Consider the following 25,840-nt stretch of genomic DNA (forward strand, 5'->3'; position numbering starts at 1 on the left):
AGACACACACTCCAAATGAATTGGCGCCCCCATTCATTCCTTACACATGGGCGCCAATCCATTTGGCGACACCTTGTCAAAGCATGCATGCAGACCTCGAAACCAAGCAATCAGACCTAGGTCTTGCATGCATGTCCCTGTGGAGGCGCCAATTTGAATGGTGACACCTCTTAAAGGTTGTACATGGTCTCCAATTCAAGTGGAGACACCATGCAAGCACAACTTTTCATGCTCCCATCCATTTGCCTATAAATACAACCATTCCATCAACACTTCTTCCACACCATCATTCTCACTACTTATTCTATAATACTTCTTCTACAATTTCATCTACAATAACTTCTTGTAGTTTCATCTGCACCAACCCTCTGACAAAATGTCTATCCTCACAATGGGCGAATCACATAAAGGAACGGTTGCAAACATCGCAACATATGTAAGTTTTTTCTTTTGTTAACTTTTTTTCTTTCATCTTCACCAACCCCCTTTTATTTTAACATACCAACTTAGTTAAGTTTTTTGTTCTTTCTTTTATAGGATGTATCAAGGTTCCGGACTCGGGTCCACGAATATGTCCATATGGACTCGATAATTCAACCTTATGTTGAACTTGCCGGTTTTGGTCATATAAGCAAGATTTTGTCTTGGTCCGTAGATAACAAATTCATTCTAGCTTTATGCGAAAGATGGCGACCAGAGACACACACATTTTGATTCCCAACCGGTGAGTGTACTGTGACGTTAGAAAATGTCTACATGCTTTTGGGACTGCCCATTGAAGGTAAGGCTGTTAATGGCAAAACCAACTATGCAAATTCAATTTGCATGAATCTCTTGGAGACTGATTTGTTAGATGATAACGCAAGAGGTCAAGGTATACTATTTTCACTCCTTAAGTCGTACTATAATAGTTTATACTTAGATGAGCATTCTACCGAAGATGCTCGAATAATAAAAACTAGGTGTTACATTATGCTGTTAATTGGCTCGTTTTTATTTCCCGAAGGTAGTGGTTCTAGCATGCATATTATGTATTTACCTCTACTTAGACATGTAGATAGAATAGGAAGTTACAGTTAGGGATCTGCTTGTCTAGCCTATCTCTATAGCTCCTTGTGCAAACACTCACACAAAGACACATCTATATTTTCTGGATGTGCTATTTTGCTACAAGCATGAGGTTGGTCAAGACTACCGTCTCTAGCACCCGTCAACAACAACCCTTTCACATTTCCGTATGCACAAAAGTAAGTTGTTTAAATTGTTATATCTTTACTTACTTCTTTAAAGATTATTACCTCTAACTAATATTTTTTGACTTTTTGGTGTGGATGGCCTGCACATGGTATGAGTTGCAACAGATGTCCAAGACACTGTATTACTCAGTATCACAACTTGTTGGATCACCTTCGACCGACAGACGTAATGATAATAACTTAATTATTTCGTTATATTTTGTTAACTTCTTCTACCTAGATTATAATCATATCTTCTTTCACATTTCAGTTCATTTGGCGTCCATACCTTAATTTGGATCATGACCATGAGGTCAACGCTGAAGACGCGGCCGTATGGACTACATGCACACCGATAATACGGTTCACAACTGTGGAGATGTACAACAATGATCGTGTGAAGCTGTAGTTCGGTATGCCCCAAAACATCCCAGATCCCCCAGCTAGCCTAGGAGAATGACATTTGCGCAAAGTTAACGAACAATGGAACTTCTATCCATGGCAAAGCTTCGCAAGATCGGAGTGTCGCAAATGGAAGCACCACCATGACCATGTGTTAACTGACGCAGTCATGCCAACTGAAGAAAAACCAAGTCGTACTTATATGGCTTGGTACAGATCGGTTGGTTTTCAGTTCATCGTCGAGGATATGTACTTGTACGACCCACGCCAGATGACTTACACACCTGACACCTCAACATCAAACCCCTAACAACAGTGTCAGGCCGGATACACACAACCCCTTGTCCGTCAAACGTTTCTTCAACCAAGACACAAACATATAATCAAAACATGTCATACACCCAACCCTAGTACCAAGAGTATACCCCATACCACCACTAACAAATTGACCATCAACCTGAGACCCAACATCGCTTCGCACGCACCCCATCACCCTACCAAAGTCGCCTTAGCCAGAACACCCAACGATCATTCAACACCAACCGCCCCTCCTCCTACCATAGCCAAGAAACTCAAACCTCACAAAACCTAAACATCCAACAACCTTATCTCTACCAAACACCCCAACAACTTTTCCAACCTTTCCTCGACGCATCATTCACACCCATGTCTCCCTTCAACCGTCCCGGTCGCTCATCAATGAGTCATCTACAACCCAACTTCTCTGGCATGGGTCATGAGCTCAGTTGCGGCTGTACATCATCAATGCATATTGAAGACTATGCCGACTTGTCTGACTACCTCAACAGACCATCTCCTATAGTTGGTAGTGACGCTCCTGGCCCCTCAGATGCTCAAACACCAGTAGTGAATCATCAACGTGGGTTAGAGCGACGTGTTAGGGTAGCCAGGGGATATGGGACCGGAGGTTGGTTAGGTGATCCCGGTCATCACCATTAGGCTTTTTTGTGTAAACGGAAAATTTTATTGATATCAATTGGTCCTATTTCAAATTTATCTATCACGTATACCATTTAGCAAAAAAAATGCATTTTACACTGAGGTGTCAATCCAATTGGCGCCTTCTCTCAAGGTATACACAGGGGCGCCAATCCAATTGGCGCTTGCATTCAATTTTTAAGATCCTCCTAAAAGTGGGGTAGTTTGAGAATTTTTTTAAAATCAGGGATATTTTGGGAATTTCCTTGAAAAAGTGAGTTATTTTTGTAAAAATTTCGAGATTTTGAACGAAATCCAAAAGTAGTAAAAGTAAAACAAGTTAGGGTTTTGAGAGGAGCATTTTATATTAAAACACCTAAAAATGTATAATGATGAAGTGACATGTAAGTTTTAAATCTACCGAATCACCGACCAACCCAGTATTTGACCGTTTGTAAAAAAAACATGGGGGCAATATCTTATAAAAAAAACAGTATTATCGACTAGGACAGTAAATAAACATAAAGTTAATATTCTAATAAAACACAAATATATATTGATCTAATAGTTTCAAACCATAACAATACTGTCCACTCACAAAAGTATTGAATGTTTAATATGGTGTGGCTGTTGTAAACTAGTGCACAGTAACAAAAGTATTTCATCAAAGTTACACAAAGTGCCACCCTACCAATCCCACAACATCGGATGCATCTGAAGCTTTTAAGGCGCCTGAAAGAGCATAAATTATGAATTAGTTATAAAATAATACTACTAGTTTCACTATATATCAAGACATTCGTTATCTCTGGTAGAGTTTCATATATGGATTCACATTTTAGACATCTATCTATATTAAATAAATGTTGAAATGAAGTATATCACCTTCTTATTAGGCTGATCCAATTCTTGTTTCATCAAAGCCAATTCCTAGGAAAGAACATAACCTTGTTGATTAGTTTTTCATTCAAGTAAATTATGTTTTTCTTATATTTAAGATGCATGCAATGAATATGTATGTCTTACCTCTTTCTCATACTTGTCAATATCTGGACATATAACTTGAATCAAAGCATCATAGGTTGGATCATCTCTTAGTGACCTTCGACTAGGACAATGTGCACGACAGACAGGACATTCGTTGTTACTAGAAATAATGAAGAGGTAAGTAATGAATAAAGATCCAAGTGTGAAATTATATAAAGTAGAGATGTTGGTTAGTTAGTTTGAGGACAAACCCAAGTCGTATGCTCTTGTGTATGCAGTCTCTGCAAAAGCGATGCATGCATTCCATTACAGTACTTGTGTTACGAATGATGCCTACAAACATATAGAATCAACATAAATACAAAACACTTATGATTCTAATGCATCTTGCATATATAATGTTCCATTATTCACAGAATTATATAGGTTTTATATGTATCTAAATATTGTCCTAGATTTGTTCATCAACCAATATTAAACCGGTACTTTTAACAATTTGATCATTCAATTTTGATAAACTATAATTTTTTAGCATAAAGTAAGCAATCTAGCATGAGTTAACAATTAGATACCCAGACAGATAGGGCATTCGATTTCTTTCCGTAATGAAGATAAATCTACCATCAGATACCTGCAATGAAACAACAAAATAAACAATTTTCAGATATGATCGCTTAATGATAAAATATGAACAATTTCATCTTAGAGAGAATTAAGGACTTTCATCAAGCTATAGTTTTCATCAAGTTATATCCAAGTTCAAAAACATTTCATATAGGAGTTTTCCAAATCATTCATAGAAAAGACATGATCAACTATCAAATTTTGACAACATGCTAGGTCAATCGAAGTAATCAAAAAACTACGCACAACCAGAAATTAGACCTCAGACGAGTGAAAACAATTCTATCCGATCTAAAATATAATTAAGATCGAATGGAGTAATCAAGATCTAGATTGAAATAATCGATGGGAGAATAAAACAGTAAATGATATAGTCTGATTAACATACTCTTCCACTTCCTCTTCTTCTTCCTCCTCCTCTCCTTCTTCTTCTTCTTCTTCTTCCTCAGTCTCTTCTTCTTCCTCCTCCTCCTCTCCTTCTTCTTCTTCCCCGGCTTCTTCTTTATCAGCATATTCTTCATGTTCAGAGGAAAGCCTTTGATTCAATTCTGATGAAAAAAGGATAAGCAAGATGAACAATAAGCAATCGATAACAAAATCAAACGATAGGAGTTGATATGAAAATGAAACAGTAATTACAAAATTGAGATAAGAAAAATAATGCAAACCAGGTTCATCTTCGTGTTTCTCTTCATTCCTAGTCTCTTCGTTCTCTTGTAGAGACTCTTCGACGACGACGTGAGAATGCTGATTTTCTGACATTGTGGTCAAGCGTAGTGATTTGTTTACTCTGAAGTTTCTTTTATACTCCTTATTTTGTATATGAATGCAAATGTAAGCGTCATTCACCAATAAAAATTTGACATGATGTAAAGCTTAAAGACAATTTTGTAATTTGATAGCTGATTTGTTGTTGTTCATGCATGCCATTTCGTGAAGACTAGATGCACCCATCCTCACCAATGCCCACTTTATTATTTACCATTTTATTTATTTATGTTTTTTTTAGACAATATTAATTGTTTTCTTACAGTATTATTAGTACTATTTATTCTATTATATTTTTTTATTATTATCATTATTCTTATTATTTTAATATTAATAATAATAAGTGCACCCCTCCTCACCAATTCATACTTAATTATTTACCATTTTATTTTATATTTTTTATAGACCAAATTAATTGTTTTTTATATTATTATCATTAATATTATTATTATTATTATTATTATTATTATATTGTTATTATTATTATTATTATTATTATTTATTAATTACAGTTTATGCAGGTAAATATAAATACTACACTCTCCATTTCAAATGAGTGTCATTTTAGAAATTAGAGTTTATTTTAAAATAAATTTCATTCTCACTTTTTAATATATATATATATATATATATATATATATATATATATATATATACTTTTTTTATCATTTAATTATTATTATATACATATTTCTTAACATTTTAATACGGTTAATTTAATAATTTTTTTATATAATTTCATTGCATGTATTAATTTTGTACAAAAAATTTAAACAATAATTATTTTAAAAGATGAAAGGGTATTTCATAATTCAAATACTTATTAATAATAATTTTAATCTTTTTAATTAAATATGTTAGCTTTGTGATAAGAACTTTGACTATTAAATATTAAAATATATGTACTGACTATTAAATTGAAATATGTAGCATAATAAAATTAATAAAAACACCCAGCATAATTCAATTTTGTATTTAATTGTTCTAGAGGATTGAATTTAGTAATAAAAAAAGTTGGACTTTATAGTCTTATAAGAATCATGACAAAAATTTCAAGTTAGATATTTAAAATAAACATGAACTTTTTTACTTTTATTTATATAAAATAACACACTTAAAAATAGATATGTTATTAATTTTAAGTGCAAAAATATTAGAGGAGAATCAAAATTATTTGAATTTAAAATAAAAAAATTAATTTTATGGATAAGGTAAAAAAAAAAGGATAAAACAGTAATAAAGAAAAATTCTTTTTTGAAAGCTCTAGCTATTTTTTTTTCTTTCTAAGATCTTCGACTTGCTTTCTCAATTGTGTAATTTGTGTTTCATACAAAAAAAATATTTCTCTATAAGTTGATAGTTGGTCTTGATCCTTTCGGACTTTTTCCTTTAGAGCATCCATTTTTTGTTGAGATGTCACGCTAAGGTCTCGTTCCTTTGTCGACTTATCAACCTTTTGGCAGAGACCATCCATGGATTGTCGCTTCTCTGCAATTGAGTGGCAAACTTGGTCGAAGAGGGGTTCGAAGTCCAGCATGAAGGGGACTGCAGACTCATGTAGTTTCTGACCATTGAGTTTCTTCATAAGCTTCCTGATGTCAGAGTCTGTCATGGGATCTTGCTTAAGGGATCGGAAAAGGGCGTCCCTAATAGCATAAGCCTTCAATTGTTCGACTAGCAGACACGCGGAGTCCTCAATGAGATTGCTTTCAATAGTAGAAGAGATTGAAGAATGACTAGCAACGCTTACGCCTCGACTCTTGACCAACCTTTTCAATAGCTCAACAGGGTTTTGTGCCTTTATGGCTATGATCTCTTCCCGACTAATGATGGTGTTGGACGGCGAATCTTTTATGGATGGATGAATGATGGTTGCAGCTCCAAAATACTTGTCACATTAGGTTCTGATTTAGTGCCAAGGGCATCCGCAACATCACTGGTTTCCTCCCTCGATTCAGGTCTCGTATCCTCAAGGTCTTCTTCATTTCTTGAAGGAGTGTCCTCATAATTCCCAGAGTCTTCAAAGCCTTCAGAATCCTCAAAGTCCTAGGATAAGGTATTTGTTTTCTCTCTGTTAGAAGCGACAAGTCCTCTAGTCAAGTCATCATTTTCATCGGACTTGTCGGAGTTTTGATTTTCACTAGTGCAAAGAGAAGAATATAATTTTAAAATTTACACCCGTTATAGTAAAAACACTAAGAAAACCTCTAGGATTTCAGATTTCAATAACACAACAACAACAACTATTACAACAACAACAACAATATTAGTAGTGATGTTGAACGTACCAGGTCTCTGAAGAAGAAGTAAAATAAAATGATTTGGATCTCTGAAGAAGAAACGAGAGCACTAAACACATAACATATTCGTATTGAAGATGTTATGTGTTTATGGATTTCTTTTTTTAGGGCTCTTTGTTAGGGTTCTGTTTGTGTTATTTAGACAAGTGAAACGGAATGCTATAAGTTAAAGCTATATATATATATATATATATATATATATATATATATATATATATATATATATATATATATATATATATATATATATATATATATATATATATATATATATATATATATATATATATATATATATATCAAAGAAATATATTCACCTCAGTTATGAAGAAAATCGAGGTGAAATGTGGCGTATTTTTAGTTTAAAGATAAAATATTCAAGAAAGCGCCACTTTTAATGAGATAAAAATATAAATTGAGGTTGATAGAATTCGAAGCATGTACACCGAATAGGTTTACCCATTGGTTTTCAAAATAACTGACGGAATATATTGTATATTTTAAAAAAATAGGGTGTGTCCAGGAATTATACCTTGGGTTTTCAATACGCGGGGTAAAATCGTTGTCATGAAATATATTTTTCGTAGTAGTGCAACTGGATGCAAGCAATAAACTTTGGATAAAGATAAAAAACAATAAACAAAGTAAATGAAGTAAATGACATTAATTGTAAATGCTTGAGTTACAAAGGATTTGCAGAGAATCTAAAGAGTGGACGTAGACTCACATTTTACACAAACTATTTCATTCGACGACTCGGGTAGTATAGTTCTATAGAGAATGAATGAGAATTTTCAACCCTTAATTCAAGGCCTGAGTCCACAACATTCGTTGGTTACATGTTTGATGCGTGTTCTACAACGTGAGGTATTCGAGAACTCAATTATTTACCATTTCATCAATAACAAGACTAGGTACACCCATCCTGACCAATACATGTCGGATATACACCACAACCTATGGAGAATTTCTATCAATCTTGATGAACAAGATTGTTATCAACCACGCAATGACAATGAAAAGAAAAGAACGATTGAGAAAGAAAGAAAAGAACGTCGGAGAAGAATATTTTCTGCAGAGTTTTCTCTCTGCCCACAACCTGTTGAAAACTTCTTTATTCACTTCGCAACTGCAAAATTCTATGAAGACAATATTATGAGTTCATTAATAAGAATAGTGGTTACTTCCTCTGTTTATAGATTTAGGTTAGATTACTCCCTAAGTCAAAGTCCAAAAATATAAAAGCCCAAAATAGTTAACACTACTAAAAATATGTCTAAGTCGAAATCATGTGTGAAACAACATGCTTCGACACTTTGACACACTAATATAACTCGACACACTAGGCTATTAGTCACGTCATTGTTCTGTCGAGCAACCTGGTTCGACACAAGGAATTACAATTCAATACGCCACCTAATTCATTTTGTCTAAGTTTTCTATACTCATCATAGCTCTTAGTCTTATGAAGACTTTGACATGCACTCCCTTTGTCATGATGTATGCAATCTGATTCTCAGTTCTGCAGTGTTCCAAATTCATCTTCCCATCTGCTACCTGCTCCCAAAGATAATGGAACCTCGTTTGGATGTGCTTTCTTCGACCATGTGTTATCAAATTCTTCACCAAATTGATAGCTGACATGATGTCGATCTTCATGGTAATTTCTCCATGACTCTTCGATGTTATCTTTTTTACCAGATTCACCATCCACGTCGCTTGACATGTATAAAGGGAAGCAATTATGTATTCTGCTTCGCACGACGATAATGCCACTACTGGCTCCTTTCTCGAACTCCAGGAAACATGTGTATCACCTATTATAAACACTAGCCAACTGTGGATTTTCGATCCTCAGCATCACTACACCAAATTGAGTAAATGTATTCTACTAGTTTGCATTCTTTTCCTTCGTCAGCTGCAAGAAACAAAATTCCATACTTGAGAGTTCCTTTCAGATACCTTAGTATCCTCTCCACTACTACTAGATGTGATACATTTGGCTTCTGCATGAATCTACTCGCCATACCTACACTGTATGCTAAGTCAGGCCTTGTGTGACAAAGGTATCGAAGTGACTTAATAAGTCTTATATATTGGGTTAGGTCGACATCATCTTCATCTGAGTCTTTCGACAATTGTAATTTGGGCTCAGCTGGAGTTAAAGTTGGGTTGAAATCTTGCATCTCAAATCTCTTGAGTATTTCGCCTGCATACCTTCTTTGATGCATCATCAAACCTCTACCACTCTTGTAGCATTCGATGCTAAGGAAATATGAAATATCACCCATATATGACATTTTGAACTCCTTGTTGAGATCACCTTTGAAGTCTTCGATCTCCTTCTTGCAACTACTTGTTATCAACAAGTCATCAACTTAGAGACATATTATAAGCAATTCACTCTTGCTTCTTCTTACACATACTCCATGTTCAGTTGTGCACTTCACAAATTCCTTCTTCCTTAGAAAGCCATTTGTCTTCTTGTTCTAAGCTCTTGGAGCTTGTTTAAGTTTGTATAGGGCTTTATGCAGCCTGTACATCTTTCTTTCTTCGCCTTCTTTCATAAACCCAACTGGTTGTTCAACATAAACTTCTTCTTCTAAGGGGTCATTCAGGAATGCATATTTCACATCCATCTGACACATCTTCCAGTTGTTCATGTTTCCTAGACAAACAACCAACCTGACATCTACGTAGAAAGCATAGTGTACCATCTCACCTTCGTCATTGACCACATCATCGGATGTAATCACACATTCTTGCAACCTTGCAGGCATGTGTCTTGTTCTTTGAAGTCTGCTTAGGCCTGCTTTACCTCTAACTTCTTGTCAAACTTCTCTTTCGACTTCACTAGCCGGTTCATCACATAATGTTCTCACTGAATCTTTCTTAACATTCTCAGTACAATCTCATTCCTTAAGCTCTTCTATGATGATGTCCCTGCTTATCACCACTTGCTTCTTCACTAGGTCGAACAACTTATATCCTCCAGTCGAATGACATCCTATCAGGATCATCTGACTCGACATTGTCATCAAATTTTCTCAACTGATCTGGCACATGTCTATGTGTTATATAACCAAATAGCTTCAGATGACTTAAGCTAGGCGTGACACCATACCAACATTCTTCTGGTGTTATTCCTTTTAGCTTCTTTGTCGGGCATCTGTTCAGGATATATGTTGCAGTCGACATAACTTCTCCCTAAAATTCCTTGGGTAGATGCTTGCCTTTCAACATACTTCTCACCATATTCATGATGGTTCTATTCTTCCTTTCTGTGACTCCATTCTGCTATGGAGTGTAAGGTGACACCACCTCATTCACAATCCCTTCTTTCACACATAATGCGTTGAAGTCTTTTGACACATATTCTCCGCCACCATCAGTCCTCAGAATCTTGAGCTTTCGACCGCTTTGTCTTTCGACCATAGATTTAAACTTGGAAAATACCTCAATCACTTCAATTTTCTTCTTGATCAGGTAATCCCACAGTTTTCGACTGAAATCATCTATGAATGTAACAAAGCATATGTTACCTCCAATTGAATCCACCTGGATAGGACCACATACATCAGAGCATATGACTTCAAGAATTGCCTTCGACCTATTTCTCGCATCCTTATTGAAGTTGTTCTTGTGCTGCTTTTCCTGCACACATTCTTCACACACTTTGTTTGAAATGTCAATTTCTTGTAATCCTGAAACCATATTTCTTCTCTTCAGATCTCTGATGTCTTTGAAATTGAGATGGCCAAGTCTATAATGCCTTATCCATTCATCTCTGTTGGCTGCTGTTGCAAGGCACTTATGCTCTTTCACATTAAGCTCAATCTTGAAGGTTCTACTCTAAGACATTGGAGCCTTCAAGATCAACCTTCCATTTGGGTTTCTACTTCCCATCCCCTCTTTATATTTATCCATATTCTTCCTCAATCCATCCTTGACCAATGAATTCTCTTCAAGTCAAATGCTAGTTAATTCATCAATAACTTTGTGTCAGATGAATCAACATGAGTCTGACTGAGATTGGTCTTTCCCACTTTATTTTTGTGTGTGGTATGTTTTCGGAGCTTGGTTATTTGTTCCAAGTCTCTAACATACATTAACACCAATATCTTTTTTAGCCCGGCCTCAGATAGTTGTGACTTCTATATAAGTCTAATTATGATTACTTAACATAGAGCTAAATTTGTCCCGCAAGGCATAACATTCTAGTAAGTGAGATTGTAAGTCTCTCATTCTTCATGGTATTGTGTGAAGACTTGACCTTTTTTCCATTCATTAGAGCTATTGGCATACTTGTTGATTTATCCAAGTTGGAGCCCTTCTCGTGGATGATGTCTTGGTTCATGTCTTCATACTTGTGAATGGATGGTTGAGTGTTCTCCAAAGAATGACTTTAAAAAATGGAACTCTTCACTAACATTTAACTAACCTTTTATTCACATTTCTTTACTTTCAAGTCATTTACTTAATTCAATTTAAATTTAAGTACCTCTATCATTCATTACCATTTACGTTTCATACAATATGTTTATGTTTCAGTCGTTTCTACTTTTGCTCACTTGAGTCATATTATCTGGTGATTGTATATATTGTGTACTTGTGATTTTTATTCTGTTTGTGGTCTTAGGACCTTTAAAATAGTTAATGACAACAAAACTCTAAAAAATATGTTGGTGGACTGTTGGATTTGATCTGAACTCTCGAACTTAGAATTAGACAACATTCCCTATACTTTAAAGGACTTGGCCAATGCCACTATCTGAGACTGAGCTACCATTGATTTTGCCTTTCATCTGATGCAAACCCTAAGTGCTCTTGGTTCATCTGTTACTTTGTCTATGTGCTTGTTTGTTATGTTTTTATTCTGATTAATGTCTAATAATTGTTTATTTGAGTTGGCCAAGGAATATTTTCATCTGATACATTTGAAGACACTGAAGACTGCTAGCTATTGAAGTACTTGCTTGGATATTATGTCTATCTTTATTTGATGCCTTGACCTCCATATAACTAATTGGATATTGCTTATGCTTATTGTCTACTCAAAAATCCAAAGAAAAGGGTTTCTATCTGACATTCTTGTCTTATGGATTGCATCTCATTGGTCAGATCTTTTCAACTCTTAACTTTTAATCTTTGTCTATGGTAGTCTCCTCATCTTCTCCCACTTCTTTAATTTTAAAATCTCCCCCTCTTTTAAAATTATTATTTTCTTGTTTTTTTTAACTTAGACATGTTTTAATTATTAGAAACTCTGGCCATATGCCATTGAATTTTCAAACATTTTTTAATCAAACTTGTAAATGAACTTAATCATATTAACCTCAATTACAAAAAGACAAAAAGAATTAACAACTTCATTAAAAAAAATTGGCCATTTTGTGCCATTTTCTTTTAAACTTTTGTTAAAATCAATTCACCAACTTCTTTGAAATTTTTACCACGAACTACGGGGTTTTGATCCCTCATTTTTAAGTTGGTACGTAGACATAAGAGAGAAGGTCTTGTCAAACATAAAATATGATAAATGAATTCTTTTCTCATCCCCTCATTCCATTTTTTATCAAACATCTTTTCAACCAAAACACTTGCACACAAAAAAGGGATCCCTAGGAGTACCTAGGACACTTTGGGTGCTAACACCTTCCCTCTGTGTAACAACCCTCTTACCTATAATCTCTAGCATTTTATTAGTTTTGATTTTAAAACTTCTTATCTTTGGGTTTTGTTCGTACTTTTCCCTTTTCCTTTGGAAATAAATAAGGCGCGGTGGTAACTCTGATTTTTCAATTGACGTCGGGTTTATCCATAGCTCGATGGTCACGAATACACCTCTATAGATCACATCCATGCTTATCACCACTTGCTTGTTCACTAGGTCGAACAACTTTTATCCTTCAGTCAAATGACATCCTATCAGGATCATCTGACTCGACTTGTCATCAAATTTTCTTCTCAACTGATCTGGCACATGTCTATGTGTTATAGAACCAAACACCTTCAGATGACTCAAGCTAGACTTGACACCATACCAACATTATTCTGGTGTGATTCCTTCTAGCTTCTTCGTCGGACATCTGTTCAAGATATATCTTGCAGTCGACACAACTTCTCCCTATAATTCTTTGGATAGATGCTTGCCTTTCAACATACTTCTCACCATATTCATGATGGTTCTATTCTTCCTTTCTGCGACTCCATTATATTGTGGAGTGTAAGGTGGCACCACCTCATACATAATTCCTTCTTTCACACACAATGTGTCGAAGTCTTTTGACACATATTCTCCACCACTATCAGTCCTCGGAATCTTGAGTTTTCGACCGATTTATCTATCGACCATAGATTTAAACTTGGCAAATACCTAAATCACTTCAATTTTCTTCTTGATCAGGTAAGCCCACAGTTTTTGACTGAAATCATCTATGACTGTAACAAATTATATGTTACCTCCAATCGAATCCACCTGGATAGGACCACATACATCATAGTATATGACTTCAAGAATTTCCTTCGACCTGTTTCCTGCATCCTTACTAAAGTTGTTCTTGTGCTGCTTTGCCTACACACATTCTTCACACACTTTGTTTTAAATGTTAATTTATGGTAATCCTGAAACCATATTTCTTCTCTTCAAATCTCTGATGTCTTTGAAATTGAGATGGCCAAGTCTATAATGTCATATCCATTCATCTTTGTTGGCTGCTGTTGTAAGGCACTTATGCTCATTCACATTAAGCTCAATCTTGAAGGTTCTACTCTAAGACATTGGAGCCTTCAAGATCAACCTTCCATTCGGGTTTCTACTTCCCCTCCCCTCTTCATCTTCATCCTTATTCTTCCTCAATCCATCATTGACCAATGAATTCTCTTCAAGTCAAATGTTAGTTGATTCATCAATGACTTTATGTCAGATGAATCAACATGAGCCTGACTGAGATAGGTCCTTACCACTTTATTTTTGTGTGTGGTATGTTTTAGTATCTTGGTTCTTTGTACCAAGTCTCTAACATGCATTAACACCAATATATTTATTGCCCGACCTCAGATAGTTGTGACTTCTATATAAGTCCAATTACGATTGCTTAACATATAGCTAAATTTATCCCGCAAGGCATAGCATTCTAGTAAGTGAGATTGTAAGTCTCACATTCTTCATGGTATTGTGTGAAGACTTGACGTTTTTTCTATTCATGGGAGCTACTGGCATACTTGTTGATTTATCCTAGTTTGAGCCCTTCTCATGGATGATGTCTTCATACTTGTGAATGGATGGTTGAGTGTTCTCTAAAGAATGACTTAAACAAATGGAACTCTTCACTAACATTTAACTATCCTTTTATTCACATTTGTTTACTTTCAAGTCATTTACTTAATGCAATTTAAATTTCAGTACCTCTATCATTCATTTCTATTTACATTTCATACAAGATGTTTATGTTTCAGTCATTTTTACTTCTGCTCACTTGAGCCATATTATCTGGTGATTGTATATATTGTGTACTTGTGATTTTTATTATGTTTGTGGTCTTAGGACCTTTAAAATACTTAATGACAACAAAACTCTAAAAAATAGGTTGGTGGATTGTTGGACTTAATCTGAACTCTTGGACTTAGAATTAGGCAACATTCCCTATGCTTTAAAGGACTTGGCCAATGCCACTATCTAAGATTGAGCTATCATTGATTGTGCCTTTCATCTGATGCAAACCCTGAGTTCTCTTGGTTCATCTGTTACTTTGTCTATCTGCTTATTTGTTATATTGTTATTCTCATTAATGTCTGATAATTGTTTATGTGAGTTGGCCAAGGAATATTTTCATCTGATACATTTGAAGACACTGAAGACTGCTAGCTATTGGAGCGCTTGCTTGGATATTATGTTTGTCTTTATTTGATGTCTTGACCTCCATATAACTACTTGGATATTGCTTATGCTTATTGTTTACTCAAAAGTCCACAGGAAAAGGGTTTCTATTTGACATTCTTGTCTTGTGGATTGCATCCCATTGGTCAGATCTTTTCAACTCTTAACTTTTAACCTTTGTCTAGGATAGTCTCTTCATCTTCTCCCACTTCTTTAATTTTAAAATCTCTCCCTCTTTTAAAAATCTTCTTTTCTCATCCCCCCATTCCATTTTTTATCAAACATCTTTTTAACCAAAACACTTGCACACAAAAAAGGGCTCCCTAGAAGTACCTAGGACACTTTGGGTACTAATATATTCCCTTTGTGTAACCAAACCCCTTACCTATAATATCTGGCATTTTATTAGTTTTAATTTGAAAACTTCTTATCTTTGGGTTTTGTTTGTACTTTTTCCTTTTTCTTTGGAAATAAATAAGGTGCGATGGAAACTCTGATTTTTCAATTGACGTCGGGTTTATCTATAGCTCGATGGTCACGAATGCACCGCTACAGATCACGTCCCTGCTTATCACCACTTTCTTATTCACTAGGTCGAATAAATTTTATCCTCCAGTCGAATGAAATCCTATCAGGATTATATGACTCAACTTGTCATCAAGTTTTCTTCTCAACTGGTGTGGCACATGTCTATGTGTTATAGATCCAAACACTTTCAGATGATTCAAGCTAGGCTTGAAACCATACCAACATTATTCTGGTGTGATCCTTCTAGCTTCTTCGTTGGGCATCTGTTCAGGATATATGTTGCAGTCAACACAACTTCTCCCCATAATTCTTTGGGTAGATGCTTGCATTTCAACATACTTCTCACCATATTAATGATGGTTCTATTCTTCCTTTCTGCGACTCCAGTCTGCTGTGGAGTGTAAGGTGGCACCACTTCATGTACAATCCCTTCTTTCACACATAATGCGTCAAAGTCTTTTAACATAGATTCTCCACCACCATTAGTCCTCAGAATCTTGAGCTTTCATCTGCTTTGCCTTTCGACCATAGATTTAAACTTGGCAAATACCTCAATCACTTCAATTTTATTCTTGATCAGGTAAGCCCAGAGTTTTCGAATGAAATCATCTATGGATGTAACAAACTATCTTTTACCTCCAATCAAATCCACCTGGATAGAACCACATACATCAGAGTATATGACTTCAAGAATTGCCTTCGACCCGTTTCTCGCATCCTTACTGAAGTTGTTCTTGTGCTGCTTTGCCTGCACACATTTTTCACACACTTTGTTTGAAATGTCGATTTCTGGTAATCCTGAAACCATATTTCTTCTATTCAAATCTTCGATGTCTTTGAAATTGAGCTGGCTAAGTCTATAATGCCATATCCATTCATCTCTGCTGGTTGTTGTTGCAAGGCACTTATGCTCCTTCACATTAAGCTCAATCTTGAAGGTTCTACTCTAAGACATTGGAGCCTCCAAGATCAACCTTTCATTTGAGTCGAGAACTCTCATCATCTTGTCTTCGATCGACACCTTGTAGTTTTTTTCGACTAACTGCCCTATACTGAGCAAATTGCTCTTCATGCCTAGTATGTACAACCTATTTGAAATTACTTACCTCTTACCATCTTTCCTCATAATCAGAACATCACCAACACCTTTAGCTGCTAGAGTACTATCATTTGAAAATTTCACCATGTTCTTAATTGAGGGTTTTATATTGACAAACCAATATTTTCTTTCAGACATGTGTGATGAGCATCCTGAGTCCAAGTATCATTGGTCCTTGAATATCTCATCATATCTCGTTGTAACCACCAGCAATATCGCTTCTTCTTCATGTTTCACCAGCTTTGTATCAGTTTCTTGATTCTTCTGCTTTTCTGGATAATCACTAGAATAATGACCATGCTTTTGACAATTGTAACACTGAATGTGACTCTTGTCTGGCTTTCGACCACTACCTCTTCCTCTACCTGTAACACCACCTCTTTGGTTTCATTAGTTCCAGGGTTTTCTCTGATTTGACCAGTTTCCTTCTTGCTAATTTCGACCAGTCGAATTGTTGTAGCCTCATCTGCCTTTGTTGCCATTCCAGCTTCCTTTTCATTTCCTTTATTTTGTTGATTGCGCCTGTAAAGCCACGTCACTCTTCGACTTTCCTTCAGCTCTTTCAACCTTCTTTATTCATGAGATTCAAGCGTCCCTTAAAGCCCTTCCTTTTGTCAGTTTTGAGAAATCTTTTGACTCTTCTACGACTACTACCACGTGGTCGAACTTTGGAGCAACGACCTCATGATCTTTCCAACAACAGATCTTGAAGTCAACACTTCTCCACATACCTTGATTTGATTCACCATTTTTATAACCTTAGTGAAGAAATCAGTAATACTTTCATTGTCTTTCATCTGAAGCAATTCATAGATCCTTTTGTGAGTTTGTAACTTCACCTCTTTCACCTTCTCCGCGCCTCCAAACGACTTCTCCGAAATTTCCCTTGCTTCTTTCGCTGACTCTAAATCACTAACCTTTTCAAAGTTATCTGGATCAACACATTGATGGATTATAAAGAGAGTTTTATAATCTTTCTTTTTCAATTCTTTATGTGCGACCCTTTCTTGACCCGTCGTGTTTTATGCAAGCGTTGTTACTTCTTCCTTCACACGATCCCAAAGATCTTGATAACAAAATACAACATTCATTTGCTTGCACCAATTTTCATAACTATTGTTCTTGAGAATCAGAAGATTCACTGGAAAATTCTCATTTTGACGATTCATTGCCATCGTGATTTTCTTCCCACAAATTGCTCAAACTGGAGATCTGATACCAGATGTTGGAAATCCACAAGAACCTATGGAGAATTTCTATCAATCTTGATGAACAAGATTGTTATCAACCACACAATGACAATGAAAAGAAAAGAACGATTGGGAAAGAAAGAAATGAACGTTGGAGAAGAAGAAGAATATTTTCTGAAGAGATTTCTCTCTGCCCACAACCTGTGAAAAACTTCTTTATTCACTTTACAACTGTAAAATTCTGTGAATACAATGTTATGAGTTCCTTAATAAGAATAGGGGTTACTCCCTCTATTTATAGATTTGTAGGTTAGCTTACTCCCTAAGGCAAAGCCCAAAACTATAAAAATCCAAAATAGTTAACACTATTAAAAATAGACTTAAGTTGAAAACATGTGTGAAGCAACAGGCTTCGACACTTCGACACTTCGACACACTAATACAATTCGACACACTAGACTATTCGTCACACTAATACAATTCGACACACTAGAGTATTCGTCACATCCTTATTCTGTCGAGCAACCTGCTTCGAGAAAAGGAATTACAATTCAACAATACACACTTGATTATTTACCATTTTATTTATTTATGTTTTTTAGACAATAATAATTTTTTTCTTCCAATATTATTATTATTATTAAAATTAATGTTATTATTATTATATTAAATTTTTATTATATTAATGGTAATAATAATAATAATAATAATAATAATAATAATAATAATAATAATAATGTTATTGTTATTATTATTATTATTATTAGCATCTAAACAGACACTCTTATGGTCGTTTTTTCTTCTTTTTTTCTATGAACGCATGCGCCAAAAATATAAACGGATATTTTTTATTAGTTTTTGATTTTAATTTAAATTATTTGTGTAATAAACTTTGTGATATGAGATTTATCTATTTGTTTTTTTAGTTTGTAAGCGTGAAATATAAAATATTGTATTTTACTCTTTCTCATTTTCAAAAGTGACATAATTTATAGGCAAAAATACACCATATGTTATTTAAATTATTTCTGACTAACAAATTGATATTTAAATTTTTTTTAACAACTTAGTATTTTAAATTATCAAACGTGTGCATCATTATCTTTTTTTAATAGAGTGAAGGTGTTAATTGTGGATGAAATTATTTCGAGTGGTAAAAAGTTGTTGAGTGCAATTAGAAATACAACAATCACATATTTCTGAATCTTCAAAATGTGAGAAAAAAATATAAAAATTACTTTAAAAGATCAAATTATTAAAAGAAAAACTTAAATGACCAATATGTTAAAAAGTATATGAACCTTTGATGTAATTTTGCCTAATTTATATTATCCCTATTTTTCAATAATGAAGTATCACATTAAAAAACATAGTTAAATAGAGAAACACATATATGCTAATACAAAGTGCAAAATGAAAAACATCATCAATATACCGCCTAAAAACTCACGCCTTTTGTTGGATGCCATGACCCATGGGTAATAGTATGAATGGTTCTACCTTCATTAGATGGAAAATAATAAAACAGACTACAAACTCTGAAATATTATAAAAAGATATTACTTAAAAGTTTAAATTAAGATTCAAAGGATTCACATTTTTAGATATAAATAAAAAATCTCATTTAGTGAAAATAAAAAATATTTATCTAAATCTGAATAACAAAATAAATACACCAACTTGAAAAGAAAAAAAGTTGCCAATCAACCCTTTTCCCACTTCAATGGCAAACTATAAAAAAAAAAAAAAAAAGAGAAGATCATGTAACACAATCCTCTAATCTCTATTTTTATTTTTCTCTCAATATTCAAAATCCTTTTGCTTTGCTGTAAAAAAAAAGAGTAACATAAGATAAATATTGAACAAAGAAAACCAAACTTTTTCACCCAACATAATTTAACAATTGCTTTTATGTTTGAAATGAAATTTATAAAAACAATCGATGCTTAATTACCAAATGGAAATAGCAGCATCCATGGACATTTATTTAACATCTTTTTCATTTTCTTCTTCGCCTCTTTGCTTCTTCCATATTCTGTTTTTTTCCAATAGTTGCCAAGATTTAAATTTAATTTTTTCCAATAGTTACACAGAATGATAGAATGGATATTGTAACGGTAATAATCACTTTTGCTAAGAATATTAATTCATCACAGTATGTTTTTTATGCCTCACTGTGTCAACGTCACTGTTAAGAAATTGGAATGTACAAAGAAAAGAAAAATGCAAGGAAGTTATTTCGTATGTCTCTATGGTGGAATTGCAATGTTAAAAAGAAAAGAAAACTGACAGCATGCAAGTATATAATTGTCTCTATTATTAGAATTGCAATGTTTAAAAAAAACTGCATGAAAGTTATAAAGTCTTATCAACATAGTAGGATTTCACTAAATTGCAAGTTAAATGGTAAAAATTTATAAGAAAAAGAGGTCAGCCCAAAAACACAGATCCTTTATTATTGTAGATTATTGTCCTATTTTTTAAAAATAACAATTTGAAAACATTATAATATGAAATATAAACTACCTGTACTTAATTAAAATATCAAATTTGTGGTGGTATATTTATGACAGTCTAGTAAGGGTGTAAGACCGTGACATCTCAGAAATCAGTGATGCCTATACGTCACACGTCTTTAGAAATCATATCGTCCTAAGTGCCTTCTATTAGTCTAGTAATGGAAAATATGGAAAAATATATTCTTAGGTTAGAGGAAAGTTAGAGTTAACGTATTGATCCATGTTTCCCTAAAAGAAAGATTCAACGGTCTTCCATTGACCGAATGGATGGTTATGAGTCTTTAGAAAACCTAGAACAAGTCACACTTAATACTTTATTAAAGGAACTATTTATTAGAGGGATTTCGTTATTTTGAAAAAACAAATATAATAAAAAAAAAATATTTTAATTGTTAATAAATAATTTGATACATGTACTAAATTCTAATAAAACTATTGATCTCTAAATCTTACACCAACAAATACCTGCAAAATAGTACAAATTATGCGTAATATTTATGACAAGTAATATATTATATGCAGTGATACAATTCATAAGGAATATGTCCTTCAACTGTAATTGTATTAATTTATAAATATAGTTTAATCCTTCACAATAATTTTCACATTCTGGATACAACAATTGCAACATTTGAAAAATAAGAGAGATTCATTAAGAGAAAATTTCATTTAAATACAAATAATTAAGTGAACTTTATTTTATACATTTTATTTCATACATTTTATTGCATATCATCTCTTTCAATAATTATTTTGTAAACACTCGAATACTAATTTTTTTTTTTAATTTCAAATTAGTGTCTCACATGATAATGTGAAAGCTAGAATTTTTTAGAAGATATGTCTTTCTTAAAGTTGAAATTTATGTGTTAGAATTCTAGGGTATTCTCTTCGGTCTGATCACTACTATAGAAAAACACTTTCATCACGGTTGAAAAATGATACCATCACGCCTAATCAACCATGGTGAAGTGGTGAAGTAGGGAGTGATTGTAAGTTTGCTGCTTTCAACCACAGACATCCAACCGTTGTGATAAATTATGTAGCGCGCTACCTATCACAACAATTGACTTAAACAACCGTTGTCATAAATATAGGGTTATGAGTTCGATATCCACCTGCAATCAAATTAAAGCGCATGAAAAATAACATTTTATCACGGTTATATTTTCCAATCGTGGTGGTATGTGTAAAAGTTTATCATAAAATATGAGATTATTTGTTTTTCTCTACACCTCATTAACTATATACAACCATTCAAATAAATTTTTGAGATAATAATAATAAAACTTAAATTATTCTTGAAAAACAACTTAAATTGTCCAATATTTTTCTAATTGTATGCATCTTGTAATTCATGATTTTCTCATTAACCCATATGATTTGATTCAATCCCAAAATCCTTCAAAGTAATGATGATGAATGAATGTCTTTTAAGTCTTTCACACAATTTGATTTCCTCTTCTTTTTTTTGAAAATATATTAAATTTTGTGTGAAATACTCAAAATGACATTCATTTATCATCATTGTTTTAAAGAACTTGTGGCATTTGATCAAATTATTTAGGCTAAAGAGGAGATTCTGAATTATAAAATGAATTCAATTCGATAAACACTGAATCGTCTACGTTGATTTTCAAGAATAATAATTTTTCTAATCATTATCTCAAAAGATGTTGGAAACTTAGAAAAAGTATTGGTCGGTTAATTTGGGTCCCTAGGTCCCTCATACAAACGGGGAACTGTATTATATGAGTATCTTATTGAATGTTAAGAAAGGCCCTACAAGTTATGATGATCTCAAAATTGTTGATGGGTTTACACATGCAAGTTTCCGAGAAGCATGTTTTGCAATGGGGTTTATAGAGGATGACAAAGAGTTCATAGCAGCAATCAAAGAGCCATACGATTGAGGTTCCGGTATATTTCTTCAAAAACTTTTTGTTACAATGTTGATTTTTGCTTCAATGAATCGACCCGATCATATATCGCGTAACACTTGGATATATTTGTTGGATGGAATTCTTTATGAAAAAAGGAGATTATCACATAATCCATGTTAGCTTACATTATTTTCATCTTCTATTGCTCTTATATGTATATCTCCTATCAATTAACATATCTAAGACAATTTCTTGTAGAAATATCATTGTTTGATCAAAAGATCCAACAACTTATTTTGATGGAAATTGAAAAGCAACTTCAATAAAATAGGAGAAGCTTGAAAGAGTTTAAGCCTATACCGTATTATGTCCTTGATTTTCTAGGTAATTGTCAGATATATGATGAATGGCAATACGATCTTTCAGCTCGTAAACTATTATTTCAAGATTTGTCTCAATCTTTAATAGGTATTAATTTTTTTTCCATATTTCTCTACCGTATGTCATATTTGACATAAATATACTAACAATTTATTTCGGCATTCAGATTTAAAGTTTACTATTTATTTTTTACAATAATTCATACCGGCAATGAGATATCAAATTTATAAATGAGCTGCATTAATATTTAACATGTACGGATTCATGACACATTATTTTGTTAAATATATTTATTTTTTGTATTGCTATTTCACTTTTTTACTACTGCTACTTCACTTATTATATGATTTTATTATTATACATTTCATACGCTTATCATCTCTCCATTGCTACTCCACTTATTCATTAGTGTTACTTCACTTATTACTACATGATATATATATATATATATATATATATATATATATATATATATATATATATATATATATATATATATATATATATATATATATATATATATATATATATATATATATCTATATATATATATATATATATATATCTATATATATATATATATATATATATATATATATATATAGATATATATCTATATAGATATATATATATATATATATATATATATAGATATATATATATATATAGATATATATATATCTATAGATATATATATATATATATATATATATATATATATATATATATATATATATATATATAGATATATAATGATATATAAATTCATTAATGGATGTGATAAATATATATTTTGTTATGCAAGTGCATGTATTATTTTGTTATGCTACTGGATGTGAGATATATAAATTCATTACTATATAACTTATACATCCTTTGCTAGGTTTTTTTTACAAAAATAACCCATTTTTTAAAAAAAAATTCCAAAATATCCCTGGTTTCAAAAAAAATCCCAAAATACCCCACTTTTAGGAGGAGTCTCCAATTGAATTGGCGACTCCTCTTAAAACTTGAATGGAGGCGCCAATTGGATTGGCTAGGGCAGGTGCCCTAGCCAATCCAATTGGCGCCCCTGTGTAGGTTTTAAGAGGAGTCGCCAATTCAATTGGAGACTCCTCCTAAAATGCATTTTTTGTCTTATAAATAGATGCGTTGTGTGACTAATTCTTCCACATCTCATATAATCATTTGGCTATCATGTTTGGTGTTCGTCGCCGATACGGAAAGGTGATTTATGCGAAAGACACACCTCAAATGCTGATGTTGTTTTGGAACATCACCACGTTCGATCAAATGAAGAGGGAACTGATTCGTTGGTTAGATGGAAAAATACCAGAAGGGGAAAATCAGAAGTATTGAGAGACTTGACAGTATCTTTGGTTGGGTGTGAATGAAGACTGATAAGGGTGCTAGGGAAATGATGTTCGGTCGAGACGACATCAATTTGATTGTTGTAATCAGTTAGAAATATTTATGTTTGCAGATGTTTTGTACTGATGTTTGTTGTGAACCTCGTTGTAATAAGAACTTAATGATATATAATGATTGAATGTTACAGAAATACAATGTTACAAAAAGCTTAAGACCTAGATGATGCTCCTCGATTGGGACAGTTGTTCTTGTTGTGTCCTGGTTGACGACAGATACTACATAATCTTATCATTTTATCTGTGGAATCCATCTCTGTTCTGATACGTGTGCTGTTTGGCCTTCCTTTCTTCTTTCTACGCATCTCGTCATTGTGTCAAACAATATCACCTTCATATGGAGGCCAGTAATCCTCCATTGGTAGTACTGAGAAGCTTTGAGTATATGCATTCATGATGGTGTTGGCCTTGTACACATCAGATAAATGGCTGTAAGCGTCTTGACGAGTATAAGCGCATGCTGCTATGACATGGGAGTAAGGTATACGGAAGGCCTGGAATTTTCCACAATCGCACCAACTTTTGTTTAGTCTAACAGCGTAGGCTAAATTTGGTCTCCCCTCGTTATGGCCCATTGTTTCCTGGACGCTGAAATTTTGTCTATGACGGTCAAAGACTGTTACAGCGTGTGTTCTAGCTTTGATGTTCTCCTCTTTCATGACCTTCATGCAACACTCACTGAATACTTGCCCGAACATTAACACCGCACTCCATCTTTCACCTCTGGTTGCGAACATAGAAGCCAACCTATAATAGGTTGATCTTACCAAGGCGGTTATCGGCAGATTTCGAATTCCTTTGAATACCCCGTTCATGCATTCCACAATGTTTGTTGTCATGTGGCCCCATCGACAACCTCTATCAAATGCCCTTGTCCACTGCTCTACTGGTATGTTATTTATCCATCTCCCCGCGTCTTCATTAGACAGTCTAATTTCATCACGATAATATTGAAATGGCGGTTGAGTTAAAGCATACCCAGCATTCACCACCTTCTTGCGAAGATTCTTATCTTTTATAGCATGCATGAAGTTTTGTGCAATGTGTCTGATACAGTAGACATGTGTAGAAGGAGGATCATGCCATCCGTTGTCATGGTTGTTGTAGGCACTCTCAATGGCAACATGTCTATCAGAAATCAAACAGAGATTGGCTTGTGGAGCCACATGCGTTCTGAGATGTCGAAGAAAGAAACCCCATCCACTAGCCGTTTCACCTTCAACAAGAGCAAAGGCAATGGGAAAGACATTGTTGTTGCCGTCTTGTGCAACCGCCATGAGCAAAGTACTCTTGTATTTTCCGTATAACCAAGTGTCATCAATTTGAATAATAGGTTTGCAGAATGCGAAACCTTTGATGCACAAGTCAAATGCCCAAAAGAGACGGTGAAATATTCTATTACCTGTAGCACAGGTTCCGTCTGGCATCATCGCTGACACTGTCTCCATAATTGCCACAGTTCCTGGGACATATGTTTTTAGTGCCCATAAAAACAGTGGCAATTCCTTGTATGAATCCTCCCAGTTGCCGAAAACTTGTTCAACAACCTTTGTCCTCGCAATCTAGGCTTTCTTGTAAGATGGAGTATAATTATATGTTGTTCTGATATGGGATATAATTATACTCACCTTCACTAATGGATCTTTATTAACCAACGGCAGAATGTCTTGACATATCAA

The 25,840-nt window shown here is 33.8% G+C and overlaps 1 protein-coding gene across 5 annotated transcripts in view; it reads right to left on the minus strand.

Annotated features, from left to right (window-relative positions):
* Window positions 1-3,103: 3,103 nt before the first annotated feature.
* LOC127104973 (putative E3 ubiquitin-protein ligase RING1a) overlaps window positions 3,104-25,840 on the minus strand; it is a 31,073-nt gene continuing 8,336 nt past the window's right edge. For 2 of the 5 annotated variants that reach the window (XM_051042122.1, XM_051042120.1), the window contains 4 exons: window positions 3,815-3,896; window positions 3,603-3,723; window positions 3,462-3,506; window positions 3,104-3,308 (listed from right to left, as the gene is read on the minus strand). In XM_051042122.1, the coding sequence (XP_050898079.1) occupies window positions 3,300-3,308; window positions 3,462-3,506; window positions 3,603-3,723; window positions 3,815-3,896 (257 nt within the window). In that variant the 3' untranslated portion in view covers window positions 3,104-3,299. Of the gene's footprint in view, window positions 3,309-3,461; window positions 3,507-3,602; window positions 3,724-3,814; window positions 3,897-4,135; window positions 4,197-4,574; window positions 4,600-25,840 lie in introns of all 5 variants that reach the window. The other 3 variants (XM_051042116.1, XM_051042119.1, XM_051042118.1) reach the window with 3 other exon arrangements.

This window comes from Lathyrus oleraceus, chromosome 7 (genome assembly GCF_024323335.1).
Source record: "Lathyrus oleraceus cultivar Zhongwan6 chromosome 7, CAAS_Psat_ZW6_1.0, whole genome shotgun sequence".
Classification (NCBI taxonomy): Eukaryota; Viridiplantae; Streptophyta; class Magnoliopsida; order Fabales; family Fabaceae; genus Lathyrus; species Lathyrus oleraceus.